General features: G+C 35.9%; 1 protein-coding gene across 1 annotated transcript in view; it reads left to right on the forward strand.

The window, feature by feature from the left end:
• EXOC6B (exocyst complex component 6B) overlaps nucleotides 1–16522 on the forward strand; it is an 859602-nt gene that overhangs the window by 419969 nt on the left and 423111 nt on the right. The window contains 5 exon segments of the mRNA XM_006862890.1: nucleotides 3354–3437; nucleotides 3780–3826; nucleotides 5117–5237; nucleotides 13774–13845; nucleotides 14753–14850. Coding sequence (XP_006862952.1) covers nucleotides 3354–3437; nucleotides 3780–3826; nucleotides 5117–5237; nucleotides 13774–13845; nucleotides 14753–14850 — 422 coding nt within the window.

Below are 16522 nucleotides of genomic sequence, written 5' to 3' on the forward strand. Positions count from 1 at the left end.
GCAAGTGAGATGGATTGGCAAAGTGGCAGTATTAATGGGCTCAAGCATGGCAACAATTGTGAGGTTGGCCCAGGATCAGGCAGTATTTAGTTCTGTTGTGCATAGGGTCGCTATGAGTCAGTACCAACTCGTCATCTTAATAACAGCAGCAAACAGAAGAGACCAGTCCCTGGAGAACATCATGCTTTGTAAACTGGAGGATCAGTGAAAAAGAGGAAGACGCCAAACAGAACAATTGTGAGGATGGCACAAGACTGGCTGTGGTTTCTTCTGTAGTCCATAGGCTCCCTATGTGTTGGAATCAACTGATGGCACCAAAAAACAACAACACACACCTTTTCCAATGTAAACCATTCTAAGTACTGTCATTTGATCCATGCAAAGGTCTCACATGACCACAAATAAGTATTAATGGAATTTTGTGGTCTCCATAATGTTTATCCATAATTTGTTATGATCCACACAGCTGAATACCTTCACATGGTTGATAATACCCAGGTAAAAATATTTCAACTTGTGGTAGCCATGTTAATGCATGACTGCAGTCATTTTTTATTATAAATGGTAAAAATGAAAGAACAAAATCTTTTCCCTTGCCTGAATATTGTTTTATGTATGCAGGTTTTGAGGTTTGCTCTTTTTTCAGTGTTAGTGTTTGGAGCCTATTGCTGGGATGGCACTTACCCAGCTCATCTAGGAACCTATATGAAAGGCAGGCACTTCGGTAATTACTCTGCTGCTGAGACATTTAATTTTCAAATTCCATCTTTAACTACTGAGTTGACAAAATTGGCAGAGGGATTGGAGTAACCAAAAATAAATTTTTGGATATAAGGGAAATTTCAGTCCTCTTTTGTGAATGAGGAAGTCAGACTTCCGAAGGGACTTGAGAAAGGTCATGAAAATTCCATTGTTTTTTAATTTCATTTTTCCATGAACTTTCTGCAGGTGCCTTGTATTAGAAGAATTGGTCTTTTGTTTTTATTGTATTGAAGGAATATTTGAGAGGCAAAACTATCTAATTTGAAGTCCTTGTGTGGTACTCCAGGATAAATTGTACGCCTATCCTCAAGTTGGTGGTTCAAACCCACTAGCCACTCCTTGGAAACCCTATATAGTGTTACTATGGGTGGGAACTCCCCTGGACAGCACTTAACAGCAGCAACAAAAATTCCAGTTTAGAATTAAATAGAGGTCCATGCTTTGTTTTCTACATAGAATTTCATCTTAACATTTGTTACCATTTACAACAAAGAATTAAATTATTGTATTCTCATCTTATTAGAGAAAAGGTTTTTCCTAAATTGTCAGGAAAGTGTGTATTGGCTACAAAGTATATTGAATATGTAACATCACACTAGAACAATAGCCTGCCCTTTAGGGCTTTTAACCTTAAAATGAAAAGCCCTTCAGAGCTAACAAAATGTAATTGACATTTACCAGTGTCACTTATGCTGCAAAATGGTGTGAAGTGGAAATTAATAAACCAATGAGCACTTCTCCCGTCTCACTGTATAAATAGTATCATTTGCTACCTCTTTTAATTTATGGACTAAAAAAGCCTTAGAATAACTGTATTAATGCTAGATTTCATTTGATTGGCAGAAAAACCATGGTGTGTACAGTTATAATCACTAAACTTAGTGTTTTAAAACTTCTATTTTTAAGCAATACTAGAGATTAACAAAGCATGGCCTATAAGCCAAATTCAGTCATCTGCTGCATGTTTCTGCTTGGCCTTTGAACTATAAATGGTTTTTGCATTTTCTTATGGTTGGGAAAAGAAGGAAAAGACTGTATCAGAGCAGATGACAATGATATGAAGTTCTAATTTCAGATTTTATTTCCAACAAACTAAGGTTTTATTAAAATACAGCCATGCTAATTTTTAAATGGATTGTCTATGATCACATTTATATTACAGTGACCCAGCTGAGTTGTTGTGATAAAGCAAGTCAAAACTGTTTATTATTCTGCCCTTTCCAGCAAATGTGTGTCATGCCTGATCTACTTCAGTGTGTTTTCATCAATCACCTTTCCCGATTTAGGTCTACTTTAGATCTAATCAAGTCAAGCTGAATAAAGTCTTAAAATTTTTAGGAAAGTGAAGAAAATTGAATTAAGTATTGAACTAGTTTATACTTTAAGTTTTAAGCAAGTGCTTATGTTGTTGCTCCTGTTATTAAGTGTCATTAAGTTGGTTCCAACTCATAAGGACTCAGTATATGGTCTCTGAGATTGCAAATCGTTGTTAGAGCAAAAAGCCTCATTTTACTCCCATGGAGCAGCTGGTGGGCTCAAACCAACAACCTTGTGGTTCATAGTCCAGTGCTTATCCTACAGAGCCACTATGCTCCCAAAGTGCTTACATAGCGCTTATAATTTATCAGACACTGGTCAAACTGATTTCTAGTTGTTCTGAATCTTCTTAACCACTTTACAAGGTTTGTATCTCTTCAAGAGCAAAATGATGCAACTGTGAGGTTGAAACTTGCCCTCAGGTATACCAGCATTCAAACATAGCCAGTTACGGAATTGCTCTATGCTGCCACTCTGATCATACTCTTAGTTATTTACAAGAGCCTTGGGTTAAGAAGAGAACTTCAAAATACAGTTCAAGCCAAGAAATCCTTAATGAGAAGTGAAACTGTGCACCATGAACTGATTGTGCTTCGTTCCTTCTGTTTTTTGTAATAATCCTGTGCTAGATTATATTCTCGCTGGGAAAACTGATTTACTGTTCTCAATTCCTGGCTTTTTCCTGTTTTCTTTTGGCCATTTGCTCATGATTCAAGGTAGGGTGTATTCTGGACATTTTGTTTCTGGAATCTGTAAGATTTATTGTTTTAAAAAACATTTTTCAACTATTCTTATATAAGAAGGTTGGTTTGCCTTCAGTCCTGTTGATTGAGAAATTAGCTTTGGTGTGTTGGTGATTGAATTCTGGTAATTTCCTCATAGGGATTTTATGTATCCACCCTGGGATTGCAATAATTAGTATTGTTATTTTTCTTTGATTTTTCTTTTTATTATTGGCTAAATAGATTTTGAGAAATGTAGAAGGAGCTCTGGTAGCGTAGTGGTTACGAATCGGGCTGCAAACCACAAGGTCAGCAGTTTGAAACTACCAGCTATTTCGCAGGAGAAAGATGAGGCTTTCTGCTCCCGTAAAGATTTACAGCCTTGGAAACCCTATACAGGGTCGCTATGAGTCGGAACCGACTCCACAGCACATAACAACAACAACAACAACAACTGCCACAGTTCCAGATCTGGGAACTTCTCTTGTGTTTTGAAATAATAGAAACATTGGCCTAATTATGTCAACCTATTTTCTTTTGTTGGTTTTATAGGGTGCCCGGGAAACATTTGAGAACTACTACAGAAAACAGAGACGAAAACAAGCCCGTTTAGTGCTCCAGCCTCCATCTAATATGGTAGGATTACCACTTTCACTTTTCTTCAGCCCATTTGCCTGATGATTTACTGACATCTTTTTATTATTTTGTATGTGTTTGTTTTCCTGTCACAGTGAGACCATTTTTGGTGTGTGTGACTTGTAGAAAATAGCCAACTTCCATTGACTGCTATGTATCAGACATTTTTCTATACTGGATATCTATTGACTCATTTCAGCCTCATTGCTACCCTGTAAAGGAGGTTCTGTTATATGTGCCTTGTAGTCTAGGGAATAGAGCCTTAAGAATTAAATAACTGATTTTAACTTTGTCTTATAACAAAACAGAAACAATAACTTTTTCTTCTTTGCTTTGTTGCAGCATGAAACTTTAGATGGCTACCGGAAATATTTTAATCAAATTGTAGGGTATGTATATATGTATATACATATATATTTAAATGTATATCTTTTCATTAGGTAGATTTGTGATATTTTAAAAAATAAACAAATTTTCCTTGGGAAATTGTTTTTCTTCTTAAAAATTCCTTTAAAAAGGCATAGTTGTTTTTTTATTATCTGAGCTTTTAAAAGAAACATTCTATTGGCTTTAACAGTATCATATTATTGGCTAGTGCGTTTGGTGACTAAGGGAGAAAAATGTGGAATTGTAATCTTATAGTACTTCATTTTTCCCCTTCTTTATGAGTGAACCAGATAATCTGCAAAAGTTGGCGTTTTGTTGTTGTTGTTTTCATATGAGTTGTCGGATCGTAAATGTTTCAGGCCCTGCAGACCACACAGCAACAGCCTCCTGTGCATCTTCTACACTAGGCTGTTGCGGTACTGGAGCAGCAATGGTTGCTAACTAACTGACTGACACTGGCTGTGCTCTAATAAAACAGTACTTACCAAAAGACTGTGGGCTCGATTTGTCCCATGGACTGTAATTTGCCACCATAATCTAGAATATATTCTAATATAGGGCTGCAGCTTTCAAATAAACCTTTAAAATGCAAGCTTTTTCTATTGGTAAAACAATCACTTTGTAGTTTAAAGAATGAAGATTGAGTTGAATTATTCCTTCAAGTTTCTTTATTTTCTTTCAGATTTAGATTGTTTTAATGTTATTGATACTTTTGGTCATAATGTATCCTAATTTTTAATTTTTATTTAAAGTTATTTTAATTAGTCTGAAGACTCATATAAAATAATTCAAGATAATTGTTGCCGAATATTTAAAAATAAGTTTGCATTTTGTTTTAAACCTCTGTAAAATATTTTTCAATATGTGGGTGAGTGTTCTTATGAAGGGAGTTATTTTGATATTTTGTATGTTGCATAATGAAAATACATGCTTTAGCTTTCATTGCCCCTTTAAAATCTATTAATTTCTTTAATGTGTTGCTGGCCTGGTGCTTTAATATATTGAAATTAGCCATCTTTACTTATAAATATTTCCTCTCTTTTAAATTGCTCGATAATATATGTAACATTTTAGTTAGAAATGTGACTTCAATTTAAGAAGATATCATGAAGATGGAAATAATTATAAGTTTATGGGGTCCAATATTATTTATTATATTAAACAGCTTTCTTTAAGAACAGATTGACAACTTTTTAAACTTTTTATTGTTGGTAGCTTTTAATGCCCATCAGACCCTGGAGACAGTAATCAAAGTTTGTAATAGATCATTTTTCTTTTTTCCTCAATCTTAGCTTTTTTGTGGTTGAAGATCACATTTTGCATACAACTCAAGGCTTAGTAAATAGAGCCTACATTGATGAACTATGGGAAATGGCACTTTCAAAAACCATCGCAGCACTCCGTACTCATTCGGTATGTAAGAAGCCCAAGAGATGTTCTTAGAGCTGATTATATACTTACTATTTAGTAAACTTTAGTGCTGTAATTAGAAAGTGCTGTTTGAATGTTTTGGATGGGCCTCAGGATTCCTCTTAAGACCCCGTATCCCACAAAGGCTTAACAAGAAACCTGTTTCTCTGGGCACGTTAATCGAATCAGTTATAAGAGTCTTGGTGTGATGCTGCGGTAATACGCTGGGCTGGAAAGTCAGTTTGAACCGCACGGTTAGTGGTTCAATCTCACTAACTGCTCCTCAGAAACCCTATACAGGGTCACTATGAGTTGAAACCAACTCCACAGCATTTAACAGCAACAATAAATCAGTTATAGGCTGAAGACGGGCTTACAAGCTTTCTGTAATCATATTTCCCAATATTCCTTTCTATCCCACTTAAATGTCTATATTATACTAGTAGATAGCGGAAACCAGTATCAAGCACTTTAACATTATTAGAAAGCCATAAGATTTCAGAAATAGCCTATGTGTAATTGGAATTCCAGAACAGGATAAGACCAAAAAAAAAGAATAAACATAGAGAATATTGTTCAAGACTTGTTGGAAGAAAATTTATCTTTTATCATGAAAGATGAGAAAGTTTCAAGAAATTGAATGGACTCCAAACAGGACAGATCCCCAAAGAAAAGCATGAAGACATATAATAATCAAACTTTGCAAAACCAAAAACAAGGAAAGAATCTTGAGAGCAGCTCAAAAAATGCATTTACTTTAAAAGAGAACTAATAAGACTGAGCTCCAATTTCTCAGCAGAAACCATATAGGCAGTAAGATAAAACCATGAAGGGAAAAAACAAAGCAAAATTTTCCATAACTATGAGGGCAAAATTAGGTTAATTTTAGTAAAGACTTGGTAAAAATTACTAATGGGGGTTCCTTGGACAGAGAATCAGCAAGAGAAAACAACAAGCTGAGACTAACATACATGACAATAACACTCAGATAGAAATGTGCAAAGTAAAACAGATTTGTGGTGGTGTGCCAGCTCATGTTGTTATTGTTAGGTGTTGTCAGGTTGGTTCTGACTCTAACAACCCTACGCACAACAGAATAAAGCGCTGCCTATTCCTGTGCCATCCTCCTAATTGTTGTCACACTTGAGCCTATTGCTGCTGCCACTGTGCCAATCTGTCTTATTGGGGATCTTCCTCTTTTCCATTGACCTTCCACTTTACCAAGAATAATGTCATCTTGTACCATCTCACAGTGACCACCTTTATAAGCTTTCTGAGGCTGTAAATTTTTACAGGAGACACCTATAAGACTGAAAATAGAAAACTAGAGATACAGTTACTACAGCACCACCACCATAAAGTAAAAAGAGGGAATAATTGCTCCAAATGAGAAGCAAATTAAATAGACTTCAAGAAAATATAAAATAAGTACAAATAAACAAAACTGTAACCCTAAAAAGTATACCAGCCCTTACTCCTAGCCCAAGCCTAATCCTTCCTCTAATATTAACTCTAATTGTAACCATAACCCTAACACTAAATAAAGTCCTAGACCTAGCCATAATCATAATCCTAACCCTTTTTGATTACTCCTACCCACTTCCTACCCTCACACTCCCCACCATCCACACCTCCAAAAAAGAAAATAAAATGGCCCTAGATTTATAGATGCTTTGTAAATTCATTTCTATTCCATTTATTTATATGTTGATCCTTGTACTAGTACCACATTATTTTGACTACTGTAGCTCTGTAGTAAGTTTTGAAATGGTTAAGGATGAGTGCTCCAATTTTGCTCCTTTTCAAGATTCTTTTGACTGTTTGTGTCCACTTATAATTCCAGATGAAATTGAGAATTGGCTTTTCCATTTCTGCAAAACAACATTGTCAGTATTTGGATGGGATTGCATTGAATCTGTAGATTGCTGTGGATAATATTAACATCTCAACAATATTAAGTTGTTCAGTCCATGAACATGATGAAATGCCTTTCCATTTGTATTTTGTTGTTGTTAGGTGCCATTGAGTCGGTACCAACTCATAGTCACCCTATGCACAGCAGAACAAAATACTGCCCAGTCCTGGGCCAACCTCACAATTGTTGCCACACTTGAGCTCATTGATGCTGCCACTTTATCACTACTTCTCGTGGGGGTCTTCCTCTTTTTCTCTGACCCTCCACCTTACCAAATATGATATCCCTCTCCAGCGACTGGTCCCTCCTGACAATATGTCCAAAGTATGAGAGATGAAGTTTGGCCATCCTGTCCTCCAAGGAGCACTCTGGCTTCTTTTCTTCTAACACAGATCTGTTGGTTGTTTTGGAAGCCGGTGGCACTTTCAGTATTCTCCTCCAACACCATAACTCAAATGTATGAATTCTGCAATCTTTCTTATTCACTGTCCAACTTTCGCATGCATTTGTATAGGTCTTCTTTAATTTCTTTCAGCAATGTATTATAGTTTTCTGTTCGTAAGTTCTTTGTCTCCTAACTTGAATTTGTTCCTAGGCATTATATTATTTTAGATGCTATTGTAATTGGAATTTTCTTTCTCAATATTATCATCAAATTGTTCATTACTAATGTGCAGAAATAAAACTGATTTTTGTGTAATGATTTTGTGTTCTGCAACCATGTAAATCTATTTATTAACTCTAGTAGCGTTTTTGTAAGGAGTCCTGGTGGCACAATGGTTAAGCAGTTGGTTGCTACCCAAAAGGTTGGTACTTTGAAGCCACTTGAAAAGACTTGGTGACATGCTCCCATAAAGATTAGAATCTGCAAAACAATACGGGGCAGTTCTGCTCTGTCATATGGTGGCGGTGGTAATGGTAGTGGTGGTTCAGACTCATAGCCACCCTGTATAGGGTTTCCGAGGCTGTAAGTCTTTATTGGAGCAGAGAGCCTTATCTTTCTCCCATGAAATGACTGATAGTTTTAAACTGCTGACCTTGAAGTTAACAGCCCGATTCATAACTACTGTGCTATATAGGGTGACGATAAGCAGGTGTTGACTTGATGGCAAACAAACAACAGCAATAAAAGCCACTTTCTTAAGGATTCTTTGAGATTTCCTATCTTATAAGATCATGTCATCTGTAACTACAAGAGATACTTTCCCTTTTTCTTTTCTGGTTTGGATGCCTTTTAGTTCTTTTTCTTGCTAATTGTTCTGGCTAGAACTTCTCGTTGTTAATGTTTTTAAGTGCCATTTGGTAGGTTCTGACTCATTAGTGACCACCCTATATAGGGTTTCAGAAGGAATGGCTAATGGGTTTGAACTGACAGCCTTGCAGTTCAAATAGACCTTGCGGTTTAGTGGTCATCCCTCAGTCCATATCAATACTGAATTTCAGGAATTAAATCAAAGATCTTTGCCATACTTCTGATCTTGGTGGTGGTGGTTATGTGCCGTGGAGTAGGTTCCGGCTAATAGGGGGAAGCTTTTCAGATTTTCACCATTGAGTACAGTACTAGTTGTAGATTTTTCCATAAATGCCCTTGATCATATTGTTAATTTTTCCTTCTATTCCTAGTTTGCTGAGTGTTTAAATTTTTTCTTTTTATTCATGAAAGGGTAGGAAATTGGATTTTGTCAAATGACTTATCTGTTGCCATCGAGATGATTTTGCAGATTTTCCCCCTTTCATTCTGTTAATGTTCTTGTAGTGTAGTAGATTGCTAGCTGGACTGTGCACTAGGTCAGCAGTTTGAATCTACCAGTAGTTCCTTGGGAGAAAGATGAGGCTTTGTGCTCCCATGAAGATTTACAGCTTCAGAAACCGTATGTAGGGTTGCTGTGAGTCAGAATGGATTCCACAGCATACCACCACCACTACCATCTGTACTATATTTATTGATTTACTTATGTTGAACTACCCTTGCATTCTTTGGATAAATCCTACTTGTTTATGATATATAATGTTTTTAATATGCTGTTGCTTTCAGTTTACTAGGGTTTTGTCGAGAAGTTTTGCATATATCTTATCTACCTTTTTTATATTGCAATATTATTTGCCTAGGAACTTACAGATATGTCCATTTGCCGTAGTGTTTTGAGCAATGCCTGTTGCTTTTCTGAGTGAATTCCAAATTGGCTAAAAAGAAACAATCATCTTGTATCAATCTTTCAAGTAGCCGCTGTACAAACTAGAACAGAAAAACACACTAATTTTCAAATAACTTTGCTTTGCTCCTTCCAGAACTAAGAACCAGTGTCCTATGCTGAGTATTCAGGTTATTCTCTTCAAGATGGTCACTGAGCCATGGCAGGGTGGAGTATAGCATGTGAAAAGTTCAACTGTTGTTTGATTTATTTATACACCTTTGACTATTTTTCAGGGTTCCTACCAAGTTGTTTCTGATTCTGACAGTTTCTTCTTGTTTTTCACTATTTTTATGTAGGGAAAAGAGCTTGGGGCTGTCTACTTCATCTTGCTAACATCATCCTAGTATTGTTCTTTGAACAGAGTGATTCATCTGCCCTGACCACTTACAAAGAGCCTGTAGTAAGTCTCTTTAAAAACAGACTTACAAATGCAAAGGAAGATACCAATACCAGTTATTCATTCTTATCAATCTACTTCTTTTTTCAAATATACGAACAAACTTTCAAGATTCATAAAATATTGTAGTAAAGGCAGTTCCATGAAATAGAAAACAAAGATAAACAGGCAGGATTTCTTCTTTGTGGAAAATAGAAATAATATATAGACTAGTAGGGAAATTTATAAAATAACAGACATTTTTTATTTTAGAATCATAGAAGGTTAGATTTGCCTGGCAATGTAGGTGTGGCACTTTAGGATAAGCACTGGACTGCTAATTGCAAGGTTGGTAAGTCAAACCTACCAGCCACTCCTTGGAAACTCTGTACAGGGTTGCTATGAGTTGAAACTGACTTAATGGCACTTAACAACAACATATATATGGTGTGTTATGGTATAACATGTGTATATATATATATGTTGTTGTTATGTGCCGTGGAGTCGGTTCTGACTCATAGTGACCCTATACAGGGAGCAGAAGGCCTCATCTTTCTCCCACAGAGCAGCTGGTAGTTTCGAACTGCTGACCTTGCGGTTCACAGCCCAATTCGTAACCACTATGCTACCAGAGCTCTATATAGATAGATAGATAGATAGATAGATAGATAGATAGATAGATAGATAGATAGATAGATATAGAGAGAGTGTCTTGGTGTAGTGCTGTGGGTTAATGCGCCAGACTGCAAAGCCATTTGAACTGCAAGGTTGGTGGTTCAAGCTCACCAGCTGTTCCTTGGAAACCCTACACAGGGTCACTATGGGTCAGGATCGACTCAACGGCACTTAACAACAACATGTATATGTATATATGCTGTATTCTTCAGGACTCAAAGTATTTCGTAAGGATACTGGACCAAAACAAAGGAAAAAACAACATCCAGAAAATTAGGCTAAACACTCATGCCATCTTTGTCTGGAAGTCACTTGTTATTCTAGACAACTGGAACTCAGCTTTTGACATCCCTTAGAGTTTTGGTGTCCTGGTGTGGTGCTGTGGGTTGATGCGCCAGACTGCAAAGCTGTTTGAACTGCCAGGTCAGCAGATTAGGCTAACCACTCTTGCCTCAGAAACCCTATACAGGATCACTATGGGTTGGAACCGACTCGATGGCAGTTAACAAGAGTCCACCTAAGGGAATGAATCTAATATGTTGCCCTTCTACGTTTAGTTGGCTAGGACTGTTCTTTTCAGGATGTGTGAGCCTGAACTTAAAAAACAAAAAAAGAAGACAAAGTTCTTGGTTGAAAGAAATAATCTAGGCCCAGGTAGTTCCTCTCTTACATAAACTCTCACAGAATTAAAAAGGAGAAACAATCACCAGTTCATTTTATGAAATTTATGTAATCTTGATCTGAAACCAGATGAGAATAGTATAGAACTCATAAAGTCACAATTATAGGTCATGTTCATTCAAAAGTGGTTCAGAAATCCAAAGCAAAATATTAAAAATCAGAATCCTGTTATTTATTTTAAAAACGATACTTTATCAAGTTGGATTTATTCTAGGAAATTCAGGCTTGAGTCAGTATTATAGAATCTATTAGTTAACAGATTAAAATACAAAAAAGATATAATTTAAATAGATGGCAGAAAAATATTTAATAAAATACAAGGGTAAGTCAGAAAGCATACTACTTGGGCTCCAGTTTGTACCTGCATGGGTTTATTCCAAAGAAAACATGTTAAAGCATGTCTGTATGATCAGTGGATCATTGCAGATAAGTTCTGTCAGTAATACACTTGGCTTAGTCACCTCAGGGTGCCCTCAAAAAACCAAAACAAACACAAAAAACAATCAAAACAGTGGCTTCTAAAGGGATCTGATATGCTAGGTCAATTCAAGGGAGGGTGGTCACTTTAGAAGATTATGGTGATTGCTTTTTAGTACTCAAAAAGGGTAATCTTGCTAGATTTTCTCAAAGGACATAGGATGTCATGGGGGCTTATTTTGAAGAAATTGAAACACTGCATTGTTGAGAAAAAGATCAGAAAATTTGCAACCAGAAATTTTTTTCCATCATGAAAAGTACACCTGTGCAGTCTTTGAGGGTAGCAAGGGCTATCCTGTGAGAATTTAATTGGAAAACCTTACCACATTCACCCTACAGCCCTGTTCTTGCCTCTTCATACGTTTCTGCTGTTGTTCCCCAAATTCAAGGAACATTTACAAAAGCACATTATTTTAATCTCTTGGGGATGCCCAAACTGTTTCTCTGTGGCGTAAATTTAAAAGCACAGAATTCTTTGGGGAAGGGCTTTTGTTGGTGGTGGTGTTAATTGTGGTCAAGTCAGTTCTGACGTACAGTGATCCTGTATGGGGTTTCTGAGGAGTTTCTGGTGACTTTGAACTGCTGATCTTGTAGTTCAAACTGACCTTGCAATCCAGTGCTTTATCCTACAGCGCCACAAAAGGAGGGGTTAGGGAGATGGAAACACAGCCTTCAAAAGTGTATAGATCTAGCTGGAGGATGTGTTGAGAAACAATAACTTAACATTTTGATATTTTTGTTCAATAAAGACATCTACGATTATGAAGCGTGGTGGCTACATAGGTTAAGCACTGGACTGAGAACCACAAGGTTACAGTTTGGGCCTGCCAGATGCTCCATAAGAGAAAGATGAGGCTTTCTGTTTCCATAAAGATTTAAAGCCTTAGAAACCCTATACATGGTCTCAATGAGTTGGAACCAACTCCACGGCACTTAACAACAACAATAATGTTTTACAGCAATATTTTTTTGACATGTTGTTAGATGCCATCGAGTCGATACCAACTCATAGTGACCCTATACACAACAGAATGAAACACTGCCCGGTCCTGGGCCAACCTCACAATTGCTGCCATACTTTCATACAATATACATTTATGATGTGATAAATTTATTTATGACAAATTTCCTTACTAAATTAGAGATAGATAAAATTGATACCTTAAAATTGATAAAAAGTATTCCCAAATTTCTCTGTAAAATATTGTTACCATATCTATTCTGTTTTATATTTAAGTCTTTCCAGTGTTTTAAGGACAGAAAAAGAAATAAAAGCATAAAATTTGAGAGGATGAAACAAAACTCTCATATTTGAAGGCGGTATGATTTTGTACATTGAAAACCCAAAGGAATTTACATGAAAATTATTAAAGAATTGTAGATTGATATATAGTTAGTTTCATTAATACAAAATAATTATACAAAACAATTATGTTAGTATAAATTAGGAATAAGGGGTGTGCTCTGGTTCTGTAGGATAAGCACAGGACGGCAAGCCACAAGGTTGGTGGTTCAAACCCACCAGCCTCGGAAACACCATAAAGTTAAATTTGACAGTATTAGATTATATATGGACTTCTTTAGTAATTTTTGTATTCTTCTACATTTATCTTTGTTTTTTCTCTTATTCCTTGTTTCACTTAGTTTTTTAAAAAAATCTTTTTATTTAATTAGGCTTGCCAAAGATTTGTGTGTGTTATAGATTTTGTTTTTAACTCATGGTTTCCTTGATCAAATCTCTAAGTTTCTGATTTTAACTTTATTAATTGCATTTTTCATTTATTTTGTAATTTTTTCATTCTTTTTCTAGCTCATTAGTAAATCCTTACTTATTCAGTCTTTAACGTTTGCAATATTTGCATATATTGATGTAAATTTTATTTTGAAAATTACTTGAGTCACATACTATAGACATTAATGTGAAGTAATTTATTTTAAAATAATCTATAATATCAATTGTGCTTTGTTCTTTAACTGAGGCGTTACTTAGAAGCATGTTTTTTTTTCCCTTTCAAGTATAAAAATTATAGATCATGGTGTACTGAACTCTTTCTACCTTAACTTTTCCTTGGCTGAATAAGGTTGTACCTTATACCAAGAAAAGGTAGGACCCTTTCTAGGGTGTTTTCACCAGGTGATGCATTAAACAATTAAATATATCAAAATTGTATTTTAAATCATAAAGATGTTTTCTTTTCCTCTGTGTTTTATTTCCTTTAGTCTTACTGCTCTGATCCAAACCTTGTGTTAGATTTGAAGAACCTCATTGTGCTTTTTGCTGACACACTTCAGGTATGTGACGTCTGTTAACATGCATTCATCTAGGTTAGGGGTTTGTCAGCTCTTCAGTGGCTAAAAAGATTGACTCAACCTAAGGTTCAGTTAAGGCCCTTTTCATTTTCATTTATGTTTCCTATAGCGAGATTTTTTTTTTTCCTCTGTAGCATTTCTCGGTTGTCACCCTGACCTTTTATGTTCCCATAAATTCTTCCTATCCCATTTATTCAGATCACATCAGTTCATTGAAGCACAAACTGCCTGAGTTTTTTAGGATATTCTTTATTTAGATAAATGCCTAAATGACTTTGGTGTTTCTTAGTTCCCATCTTGATACAAACATTTCAAAAAATAAAACTGTTGCTCTGAAGTGTGTGCTGACTTACAGTGATCCTGCAGGAGAGAGTAGAACAGCCCCATAAGGTTTCCAAGGCTGTACTCTTGATGGAAGCAGATTGTCATATCTTTCTCCCGTGGAACAACTGGTGGGTTTGAACTGTAAACCTTTCAGTTTTCAGCCATATGCACTAACCACTGTACCACCAGAATTCCTTACAAATGAATACAGGTTTTATACCCAAGAGAACAGCGTTAGACGCGGGAGAGGTTGGTAGGAGTTTTCCTTTCTTTCATCATGATTGCTATAGGGAATGAGTTGCAAGAAGAGTGGCAGTGTACCCAGTATATGTTGATTTTAATTTTCATCTTTTTCTTTATTTTTCCTGGCTAAACAATTTGGTATACACTATCTTTTAATTTTTGAGATAAAAACTAGGTATTTGGTTGAATGAAAGATTGTACCATCATGGTCTCATTAAAATTGTTGGCCAAAGAGCAAAAATTTGTCTTTCAGTACTTAATCTTCCTCATGTTGCTAAAAGGTCTTCTTAGAAAATAAATTTACTTTGTTCTTTTATTTCAGGTGTATGGTTTTCCTGTCAATCAACTTTTTGACATGCTGTTAGAAATCAGAGACCAGTATAGTGAAACTCTGCTAAAAAAGTGGGCAGGTATTTTCAGGTGAGAAATTATGTGAGTGTGTGCATTTATGCCCAAGGTTTTTCAGATGAAATAAACAAAGGTGTTTGTGACTTGTATTTTTTAGTTTCTACAGATTATGATCCAGAATCCTAGTAAATTAAATTGGCATCTAAAATAAAGTTCCCAAGATAGTCAACCTCCATGTATTAGTGTCTACGATATTAGAAAGATTCCAAACCCAAATGCTTTGCTCATATGGCCCGGATCTCTTGTATTTTCTTTTCTTTTTTTTTTTTTTTCCTCTTTGATGATCCTGCCTCCTCCCTGGCTCATTTGTAAAATAGTGATGTTTGAGCCCTAACAAATAACCTAAAGTTTTTTGAAAACTTCTTTGAGGGTTCACACATATGATTTCTTACCTGTTTCCTTTCTACACTGGAGAAAGGGCCTTTTTTTAAGTCCAATGATGAGGCATGTTATTTAAATAGTAGTTTCAATGTGCATGTAATAATAAGAAAGTTATTCTTTTATACCTCCAACTCAACAAATGTCTCTTTACACTGTGTCCTTGGCATACCTACCATATCAACTCATTAGCGTTGCGTATTCTTTTAAATTTGTGCTCCTTTATCTAAAGTGTTCTACGTGCTTATACTTCTCCTGATCAACATACCTTGTTCTTAAGATCTTATACTGTTCTTTTAATCTTACTCTTCATAATTTATAAACATAAGGCTGATCTTCGCTTATATCAACTCATTTGTTTATTAATATAATCATTTGCATTTCTAAAACTCAGATTTATCTAGTGGTCTAATTATATTTTGTTGTAGTTAAGTACTGGCAAGTTGGTTCTGACTCATACCATGGGTGTGTAGAGTTTCTGAGGAGCTCCTAGTGGGTTTGAACCTCTGACCTTGGCAGTTAACGGTCCAGTGTTTATCCTACAGAGCCACACCAGGACTCCTAATTATATATGGTGTTGGTAGTTGTGTGCTATGGAGTTGGTTCCGACTCATAGTGACCCTACTTAGGGTTTCCAAGGCTGTATATCTTTACGGGATTAGAAAGCCGCATCTTTTTTCCATGGACCAACTGGTAGTTTTGAACTGTTGACTTTGATGTTAGTAGTGAGACTCATAACCACTATGCTAGAGGAGGGTTATTTTGGGAGAATGTGGTACTGGAGGATAAACACTGAACTGATAACTACAAGATCAGCATTTCAAACCCACCAGTCACTCTGGGAGAAAGATGAAACTTTCTGCTTCCATGTAAATTTATGGTCTTGAAAACCCTATGCGGGGTCATTAAGAGTTAGAATTGTCTCGACGGCAATGAGTTTTTTTTAGGTTTTGTTGATTCTGATCTAAGTCATCCATGAGTTTCTGTTCTGACTTTATTGGTTGCATCTTCTCTGCTTTCCCACCACTCATTTTCTCAGTTTGTCTACTCTGGTGGCTGGTATGTTTCTGTGATGTTGGAAGCTATGCCACTGGTGTTTTATTAATTTATTAAGTGTGAGTTGAGTGAAGATTTGCAAACAAGATCATTAGCTATATATTCAACAAATCATACACTTTGTTTCATCTCAATGATTGCAATCCCCTCCATGCAACAACAGTTGTACCATTTCTTACCTGTGGTTACCCATGTACAAATATCCTCTTTAAAGCTTATATATTTGTAGAATATATAAATATATGTATAT

This window comes from Chrysochloris asiatica, unplaced genomic scaffold (genome assembly GCF_000296735.1).
Source record: "Chrysochloris asiatica unplaced genomic scaffold, ChrAsi1.0 scaffold00052, whole genome shotgun sequence".
In the NCBI taxonomy this organism is placed as follows: Eukaryota; Metazoa; Chordata; class Mammalia; order Afrosoricida; family Chrysochloridae; genus Chrysochloris; species Chrysochloris asiatica.